We start from the raw sequence: 10,150 nt of genomic DNA, 5'->3' as shown, positions 1-10,150 counted from the left end.
TCATACTCTTCACATATTTTCTAAGCGTTGCACATAACTTACATGTAACACAAACAAATTTCACTTTCATCCCTATATTTCCAATTTCAGCGAACTTGATTCCCATGGTTTTCAAAGTGTTCTCATTCAAGGACATAATATGTTAACTTCTGTTAATTTCCTCACCAATGTTCCTATGATGCTTAAGTTTTTTTTTTTTTTTAACAAAAAAAAGTAACCGGTGACTTTGCCTTGACAATTACAATAAAGCACATAAAAAACCCGTTCTAGATGATATTGTTGGGCTGTTGGGCCTTCCAGGAAAAAGCCCATTGAAACCAATTATTTTGTACTTTGTTCATTGCTTTCTGGACCTGGAGCCCAATTGTACCAGTGCAGGAATTTACAGACAACCAATACCATCCAGCCACGTCAGATCATCGTCTCGACAAGTTTCTCTATCCTTTGGGGAAGGCTGCTTGGATGCTCCTCTTTCAAGTTTTTCCAATTTGGTTTCTGAGATTCAGTGGCCAATTCTTCGTCCTCGATTAGATCTCCGAGCTCACTGGACACAGTCCTACCGCCGTGGCCGACCTCAATTCCGATTGATCATGGCTCCTCCGGCGCAGGCTCAGCGATCTTCTTCGCCGTCTCAGCCTTCCGGGTAAGTCCAGATTCTCCCTCCCTCCCTCCCCCTCTCTCTCTAAACCCTAGTCTCTAACGCTGATCACCTGTTTGGTTCCCGAGAAAATTTTGTCATAGAAAATTGGCATTTCTATAACAGTAGAAGAAATTTCGATTAGTTTTGGGTCAATCTCATTTCCTGCATGCATCGATCATCTGAATGTGAATTATCAGTGTATTTAGTAATTTACTTGCTGAGGAACTGTTTTGAAGAGTTATATTCAAATTCCGATAAGAAAACCGAGCACAGCTGAATTCAAAGTAAAGTTATGATCTTTCTATATCTTTTGAAAGCCTTAATTTGAACTTAGAAAGCAAATTCTACCCCAATTGTTTCAGCATCTTCTGGGAATCATTCGTATCGTTGTTTACTCTCTCATTAACAATCTGCATGTTCATCAGTTAATTATTTGATTCCACACTCACAACTTACTTTCCGAGCAGAAAAGGCGAAGTTGCTGATGTGAAATCGCAGCTCCGGAATCTTGCCGGCAGCCGAGCTCCGGGAGTTGATGATTCAAAGAGGGAGCTTTTCAAGAAGGTTATCTCTTACATGACGATTGGCATTGATGTCTCGTCTGTTTTTGGAGAGATGGTGATGTGCTCAGCAACGTCGGATATAGTTTTGAAGAAAATGTGTTACCTTTATGTTGGGAATTATGCAAAGGTCAATCCGGACCTTGCACTTTTGACGATCAATTTTCTTCAAAGAGATTGCAAAGATGAGGACCCAATGATCCGAGGACTTGCATTGAGGAGCTTGTGTTCGCTACGAGTGACAAACCTCGTGGAGTATTTGGTGGGGCCTTTAGGCGCAGGTTTGAAGGACAATAATAGTTATGTGAGGATGATAGCAGTTATGGGGGTTCTGAAGTTATATCATATATCGGCCTCAACTTGTGTTGATGCAGATTTTCCAACCACGCTTAAGCATTTGTTGCTTAACGACCGGGATACTCAGGTAAGGTCATTTCAGTTATCTCACAATGTCTTGCTTAAGGATGCTTTGACAATTGAAACTATTATACCGAGGCCTCTCTTTCACCAGTGATACTCCTTACTTGGTCAACTATAAAGTAACTTGACAACAATCTCCCTACTTTGGGTTGTTTTTATATTAAGTTTTGCTGATTTTGATGCTCGCCTAAAATTGTATTTTAAAAGGATAAAGCATTTGCTGAAGAACGAAGTTCAATGCTTTAGATATAATAATCAAATAATCACTTATCTGATGTATACTTATACATGTTCCAGTTTTTTAAATGTTGCCTAATTTTTTTAACCATGTTTTATTGAACGTTATGGATGATTCAGGAAGTTTCGTCTGTTTTTTTAGGTAAGAGATTCTCATATTCTTATATTGTCAGGTGGTTGCAAATTGTTTGTCTGCCCTACAAGAGATTTGGAGCTTAGAAGGAAGCGCGTCTGAAGAAGTATCCAGGGAAAGAGAAATTTTGCTTAGCAAGCCAGTTATATACTATCTTTTGAACCGGTAGCTTATCTTTCTCCCTTTCTCTCTTCTCTTTTCCATATGGGTTCTGCATCATGCTGGTCTAGTGAATATAATATCTAATGGTGATTCCTCCACATAGTGCATAAGTAGAAAGCCAAAGTAATATGACAACTTTCTCACCTGGGGCCAATTTTTAATTGTTCAAAATGATTTAATATCAATAATTCCATTTAACTTAAGTAATGATGAAAAAAACAGCAGTTGAGTTTGGTACATGTTCTCTTATGCAGGATTAGGGAATTTAGTGAATGGGCACAATGTCTGGTACTTGAGCTGGTAGCTAAGTATGTACCTGCAGATCCCAATGAGATATTTGATGTCATGAATCTGCTCGAGGATAGACTTCAGCATGCAAATGGTGCTGTTGTCTTAGCAACCACTAAAGTATTTCTTCAATTGACTCTGTCAATGACTGATGTTCATCAGCAGGTAAACATAAAGATAATTTCATTTAAACTTTTATTTTTGCAACTCAAAAAGTAGGAAGAAATATAGCTGTTTTAATGTTAGAAAAGGTAAGCTCTCGTAGTTGCGTAATCATATAGGAGCTACTCTATATATAGCAATATAGAAGAACTTTCGGCTGCTAGTCATCCCTTTTTTTGTTAGTTAGAAAATAATCCATATGGTATCAAAAGTGATTCTAGCATGGAAAAGAAATAACATTTGAGGATCTGATGATTTTGACTTTTATGCCTATGATCCATGTTGCACCATCATGTACTATTCGTGCTATTTTATACGATTAACTCCTCTAATTAAAGTTTATTTTCCCTCTTTTTATTGGTTAGGTATATGAACGCATCAAAGCTCCTCTCCTGACCTTAGTAAGTTCAGGAAGTCCAGAGCAATCTTATGCGGTTCTAAGCCATCTGCATCTTTTGGTGATGCGTGCACCTTTCATATTTTCTTCAGACTATAAACACTTTTATTGCCAGTACAATGAGCCATCTTATGTTAAAAAGTTGAAGCTTGAGATGTTGACTGCGGTGGCAAATGAGAGTAACACTTATGAAATCGGTAAGAAAACACCACCTGAAATTCCTTACAGATTCTTGAGCAATAGGTTGAGTGTATGTGTATATGTGTATTTGTGTCTGTCTGTGACATGGTAAAAGTGTGTTCTTAAGGTGATCCTTTCTTTGGTTTGGTCACGGGTGCTGTTTTTCTTGCTAGCTTTCAAGTTTGACTGATGCATGATCTTGATTCCATTTCAGTGACGGAATTATGTGAATATGCTGCAAATGTTGATATTCCCATTGCAAGAGAGTCGATTCGTGCAGTTGGGAAAATAGCTCTACAACAGTATGACGTGAATGCAATTGTTGACCGACTTCTTCAATTTCTGGAGATGGAAAAGGACTATGTAACTGCTGAAGCTCTGGTAAATCATCATTTTTTATTTCTGTTAGATACTTATAATGGTAATTCTGAGCAACCAGTTTACTGTGGTTCATTCCTGTGAATGATATGTTAAATGGCTTAGAGATTGTATAGGTCAGTTAAAGAAAGTGAAGGAAAATAGAAAATAAAAGCAAAGTAATGATCATGTTATTTTTATATACTCAATAACTAGCCAGAATGACTCAAGTTTGGAGTTCTTTTATACAGGTTCTTGTAAAAGATCTGCTGAGGAAATATCCACAATGGAGTCAGGATTGTATCGCGGTTGTTGGGAACATCAGCAGCAAAAATGTTCAAGAACCCAAGGCCAAGGCAGCTCTTATATGGATGTTGGGGGAGTATTCTCACGAAATGCATGATGCACCTTATATTTTAGAGGGTTTGATTGAAAATTGGGAAGATGAGCATTCAGCTGAGGTAATTTACCAAGTTTCCATTTTTTCTCCGTCTGTCTAAACATATGCTGGAATTTTAATGAGCCACAGTTTATATGTCAATGTCTTCACTTCATGTGGCAAACGGAAGATATTAAGTTATTTTGTTTTGGTGAAGTGTATATTAGTTGGTTTTGATGATGATCCGTATCCTGTTTAGCCTCTTGATGGTTATAAATTACTCAGAATATACTTGGGTTTTATGCATGAAAAGAAAAAGTATTGTGTTGCTGTCTCAATTGATCACCCAATGTGGGTTCAAATCCTAGTGCTTGGAATTTAATAACAAAACTGGGGTCTAGTATTTCTGTATTTAAATGTATAAAATGTGGGGATTGTTTAGGATCTTGTGGTCTTCTTTCTTGCATTTTACAGCTTTAGATATACTTTTGAACCTCTAATGGAACAAATTCATGAATTAAACCTCTTGTTGTGCTATTAATTACTTATATACCATTGAGTGATGGAACAGTTTCATTGCACAGGTTCGTTTACATCTACTCACAGCAGTAATGAAGTGTTTTTTTAAGAGGCCGCCTGAGACTCAAAAATCCTTGGGAGCTGCATTGGCTGCAGGTCTTGCTGATTTTCATCAGGTGCCTGTTCTTGTGTGTTTGTTGTTATTTTGTATGATTAACTTTAAAGTCTTCTACTTCTACAATTATTTTCTATTGGTGAGAATTTTGTCATATTTTCTTTAGGAATGTTCAGTAAACTATCAATTGGTTGCAGGATGTTCATGATCGAGCCTTATTCTACTACAGGCTTTTGCAATATAACATAAGTGTAGCAGAACGAGTTGTGAACCCTCCAAAGCAAGCTGTTTCTGTCTTTGCTGATACCCAGAGCAGTGAAATCAAAGATCGGATATTCGACGAATTTAACAGTCTGTCTGTGGTATATCAAAAGGTAATAACAATTCCCCTCCCATGTAAATGATTACATATTAAAAGAAAACAACACTCCCAGTCCCCTTCCTGGGTGTCAGGATAGACGAACAAAAGGCACACACAATGTATATGTGACTACTGAATATAACTGTAAACCATATGTACTTATCTTTATTGATTGCCGTGTTTTCGCTTATTTACAATATATTGAGAGCTTTGTTGAAGGGAGGCCTCACAAAGATTGATATTTTGAAATGCTTGCAGCCATCCTACATGTTTACTTATAAGGAACACAGAGGACCGTTTGAGTTTTCAGATGAAATTGGAAATTTATCTATTGGGACAGAATCTACAGATACTGTTGTTCCTAATAGAGTCGAAGCTAATGATAAGGATCTGCTATTAAGTACTTCAGAGAAGGAGGAGACAAGAGGTCTCAATAATAGTTCTTCTGCATATAGTGCTCCTTCATATGATGCTTCGTCTTTGTCTGTTCCCACTTCTCAACTGTCGGAGTTGGCAATTTCAAACCCTAGCGTGTCTGGAAATGTTCCACAGTCTAGCTTTGCAATTGATGATCTCCTTGGCTTGGGACTACCTACTGCACCTGCGTCTGCACCTTCACCTCCTCCATTGAAGCTTAATCCAAAAGCTGTCTTAGATCCAACAACTTTCCAGCAGAAGTGGCGCCAACTGCCGATATCTTTATCACAGGTACACCTTGGAATCCATATTCGGCCTGCATAATGTTTACACCTGGATACCTGGATTTATATTTCTGTACAATTTTTTTATATTTTATTTTTTCACAAGTTTCATCTATCATTTGATGCAGGAGTATTCTATTAATCCTCAAGGAGTTGCAGCATTGACAACGCCTCAAGCTCTCCTACGGCATATGCAAGGCCAATCCATCCACTGCATTGCGTCCGGTGGTCAATCCCCCAACTTCAAGTTTTTCTTCTTCGCACAAAAGGCAGAGGAATCTTCTACATTTTTTGTAGAGTGTATAGTCAACACATCATCCGCCAAAGCTCAAATAAAGATTAAAGCCGATGATCAAAATGCAACTCAACCCTTTTCATTCGTGTTCCAGTCTGCCTTGTCCAAATTCGGCATGCCATGATCGTTTTAGTTCACATCAGCAGAAAATAGAGCACAAGTGAGTCCCTTCGATTAGTTTCCTCCGAAAACAAAGGGAAAAGTGCGCAAGTGTGATTTTGTGGATGCAGATATTCTACATGAGAGTCCATATGGGGTGAGTGGATTTTTCTTTTCGTAATGTTAAATTTTCCTCTTTTATTGTAAAACCGGAACCGATATTTCTGTTGTATCCCCCAAACCACCACCCTCAAATTTCTGGTGAAGTTTGGAGAGTACTATGACGTGTAAAATTCATGTATGTGCTACGTTTTTTTAAGCAGGCAGAATAAAGTTTTACATTGTGATGTAGAGATACTTGTGGAATTGGATTTCAGTTTCTTCAGGAGAGTGAGCTATGTCCATGTCCAATTCCCACTTATCAACCAACCCCTTTAGGGGATCTCGTCAGTCAGCTTCCTTACAACCTCGTTTGACTCGCATGCATGTCGATAGCCGGTACCCTTGCACCTTGCACTACATCATGATGTTTTACTAGTTGGAGTTCTTGTTTATTCAGGGTGAGAACGTGAATGGCATGGAAAACGACTTGTGTACGCTCTTGTTTATTCTTGTTCATTGATTCTCCTATGGTTTGTCCAATTCGGAAACAAAAAGCAAACAAGGTTATCTTAAAAGCGAAAAGCCCTCAAAGGGATTGGGAAGGATCATAGAGTTGACAAGCTCTTTATTTTGGAGAAACTTCGTTTACCTCAGTCTTTTGCCTTTTATGTTGTGTCGAACTGCCGAATCGAAAAAAATTGAGTGCTATCATATAGTTTTGTATCAGCTAATTTGTTTAATTCGGAGACAGAAGCATACAAGGTTATCTTAAAAGCGAAAACAAATGTGCAAAAATCGTTTCCCTTACCCCTCTCCACCGCCCCCACATTGTCATCGGTAGGTGAAAGATTTGGCTTGGGCCTATGTTGGACTTGAGCTTGGGCCTGGGTTGTACTTGGGCTTGGGCCTGCACTTCTCTGGTGCTTATGTGAGTTGGTTTTCTTCCGACTTTCCGGCAGAGTAGACGAACTAACAGAGCCATGGCGTTAGTCTGCCGAGTTTTATCAGCTGCGAGAAGGGGTTTAAAGCACAAGGCTTCGGCGAGTAGCCCTCACTCTCGGCGTTGGCTGAGCAACCAAACAAGCTTTCTCTTTGGGAGGTTGGTGGAGGAACCCAATTCACGCATCAAATCCTTACTCTCTTCCGATGAATTCTCCGCCCTCGAAAGCTCGGATTTTTCCTGGGAATCCCTCATCAGTTCTCTCGCTTCTTCTTCCTCTCCCGAGAAATCCCGATTGGTAATGTTACCGCTCCTTAATTACGATAGTTGTAGCTCAAAGTTAGATTCTTGAGAAGTGTTTGTATTTTCTCACCCGGTGTTTGGTTGCTGAGAAAATCAATAGAAAATGAAATGGTTTATGTTGTTTAAGTGGGGAAATGAGTCTAGAACTCAACTCGATTGGGCTTATACGGAATGCCCATACGAAAGTAGCATTCGTTTGGAAATGAAAGGTTTTATGTTCATACGCGCTTTTACTGGAAGTGCTTTTATTGGAAGAACGTGGAGTGGAAACAATTTCTAATATTTTACAATCCATAAGTAGCAAAAAAAATTTGTGACAAACATTTCCATAAACGATTTTGGTTATCTAATAGGGCTTTAGTAAAAGCACTTTCAAACAGGCCCTGTGATTGATTAGTCTATTTGGATAATTTGCATTTTTCTTGGTTGGCAAGAAGATTGAAACTAACTTCTACTTATATATATCTGCGCATTGTTTGATTAATCAGGTTTTGGAGTGGAAACTGGAGAAGTTGCTCGAGGCGAATGAGAGAGATCATGATCGTTACTCCGAGCTGATATCTCTGTGTGGAAAAATTCACAATCTCCCACTTGCAATGCAAGTGTTTTCTTCTATGGAGGCTAATGGAATCAAACCCACTTCTGCCGTTTTCAACTCCCTTGTACGTGTTTGCTTCTCTTCCGGTAATGTGCTGACAGCTTTAAGCCTATATGAGATAATGAAGAGCTCGGAGGGATTTAAACCCGATTCCGACACTTATGATGCATTCATGTTTGCATTCTCAAAGTTGGGCAATGCTGATTCTGTGCAAGCTTGGTACTCGGCCAAGAAGGCTGCCGGATTCACTTCTGGTGTTCAAACCTATGAATATCTGATTTCGGGGTGCATTAAATCAAACAATTTTCAGTTGGGTGATAGGTTCTATGAAGAAATGGTGTTATCAGGGCACATGCCAAGCTTGCCTGTATTGGAAAGTATGGTGGAAGGGATTTGTAAACAGAGAAGCTTTGATTTAGTTATAGACTTTTTGAAGATAGTGCTAGATGCCGGTTTGAAGATCAACGAGAAGATGGCTGAGATGGTTGTGGGATTGTACATTGAACTTAAGATGGTGGAGAAATTGGAGGAGTTGCTTGTAATTCTTACGGATGCCAATCAAGTTTCGGAAGTTCTTTTGCTGGTCCACTGTGGAATTATACGGTTGAATGCCGCATTGGATAGATTGGATGATGTAGAGTACTCTGTTGGGAGGATGTTGAAGCAAGGATTGTCATTTAAACATCAGGATGATGTCGAAAAGGTAATCTGTTCGTACTTCAGGTGCTCCGCTCATGACAGGCTGGAGTTGTTTTTGGAACGTATTGAGGGTTCTTATGAACTTACGAAATCAACTTATGATCTGTTGGTTGCCGGCTATCGAAGAGCAGGATTATCTGACAGGTTGAACGACATGAAATTAGCTGAAAAAAGGTTTTAGCGCCGATGTATCCTATACATACTCTAGTTTACTTGAACTATCCCAACGGTGAACACTGGCGACTTACTTGAAAAAATGAGGACAATCGCTTTGATCTCTTGTTTCGGAGAACTAAGTGGCTCTCGAGGAACGGAAAAAAACATATTAGATTTTGATCCGGGATGAAACACAAGAAGTACTCCAAGAAGAAAGACAGCATCCAAATCTTGTGACCTAAATCATGGGAACCAAACAAGCATTGTTGTCATCTGCCCTAATTTTACATCTTCCTTTGTATCTTCTTATTAATTGGAGCATCTCCCAGTAGAAACAGTGCCAACAAGAAAAGTCAGTCAACTTGTATGTGAAATAGCCCTGTATGCAAATTTGTTCAATCTGAATTTGAGACTTTGGGAAGTTGAAGAGGCTTTGTTTTTCACAAATCATATTATCTATACTAACGGAGAGGGGATGTGCTTAGCCTCACAATGTGCTAGCAATAATGTGGTTTAAATTTGTCTCTGACAAGAATCGAACTAAGACATCTGACTTACAAATGAAGAGGGCTTAAGGATAAACACTGAATGGGTGAGTGATGGATGCCTAATGACTTTTATGATTGAAGTCTATAGACTCAACTATCTAATATGGGCACCTATATCAAAAGAGAGACTTCGGTATAACTGCTTTATTAGGTCAGCTCTCACATAGAGCGAGCAAGCATGGAATCCGGTGGCAAAAAAATCTCAATGGGGCAATGGATTCCATTTCCCCCTCACAAACACGCACAAACCCTAACGATGTTCGGTTGGTTTGGTTTCATACATATAACTGTGGCGACGTCTTATTAGCTTGTCTTATAAGCTGGATCGCATGACACCTCTATCAAAGGTTATCTCTATTAAAATGTAGAATTGAATTTTATATTGTGAGAATTGTCTTACGAATGACGTTATCGTGATGTTGTCCACCCAAGCTCTTTTCCCATATCAACTCATAGCGGCCTATAGCCCTAGTGAGACAATGGAAGGTGAACGGGATTTCCACTTCCAACACCAACAACAGCAACTAGTTACTGTCTTACTGATCACATGTTGCTTCCCCATTCATATATAAAAGTAAAGTAAGTGAAAGGTTCGTTGGAAGATTAGTTGGAAGAAATTTATTAAAAAATAATTAAAATTTCGTTCACGGGCTCTCCTCAATTATGTCCTATCTGTTATAAATAACATGTGGATGGTCTATATAAATAGTGATTCTTTTGCCTATAAAATGAATGAGAAGGAGGAGAGCACAAACACAAAACAAACGGAAGAAAGACAGAGGAAGGAAGAGGAAGGAAG

General features: G+C 38.9%; 2 protein-coding genes across 2 annotated transcripts; both read left to right on the top strand.

The window, feature by feature from the left end:
• The first annotated feature begins 418 nt into the window (after positions 1-418).
• Positions 419-6,426, top strand: LOC137718274 (beta-adaptin-like protein A). The gene is made up of 11 exons (XM_068457793.1): positions 419-643; positions 1,108-1,624; positions 2,031-2,155; positions 2,407-2,605; positions 2,968-3,196; positions 3,394-3,560; positions 3,788-3,997; positions 4,500-4,610; positions 4,747-4,923; positions 5,169-5,618; positions 5,740-6,426. The coding sequence occupies exons 1-11, from the start codon at positions 591-593 to the stop codon at positions 6,028-6,030; spliced, it is 2,529 nt and encodes an 842-aa protein (XP_068313894.1). The 5' UTR covers positions 419-590; the 3' UTR covers positions 6,031-6,426.
• Positions 6,427-7,082: 656 nt separating this feature from the next.
• Positions 7,083-9,214, top strand: LOC137718726 (pentatricopeptide repeat-containing protein At1g02060, chloroplastic-like). Its single transcript, XM_068458265.1, has 2 exons — positions 7,083-7,345; positions 7,839-9,214. Exons 1-2 carry the CDS (start codon positions 7,088-7,090, stop codon positions 8,826-8,828), a joined length of 1,248 nt encoding a protein of 415 aa, XP_068314366.1. The 5' UTR covers positions 7,083-7,087; the 3' UTR covers positions 8,829-9,214.
• The last annotated feature ends 936 nt before the right edge of the window (positions 9,215-10,150 follow it).

The sequence above is a fragment of the Pyrus communis genome, chromosome 15, assembly GCF_963583255.1.
Source record: "Pyrus communis chromosome 15, drPyrComm1.1, whole genome shotgun sequence".
NCBI lineage: Eukaryota > Viridiplantae > Streptophyta > Magnoliopsida > Rosales > Rosaceae > Pyrus > Pyrus communis.
The sequence above is the reverse complement of the archived record's forward strand: the minus strand, read 5'-3'. Positions and strand labels throughout refer to the sequence as shown.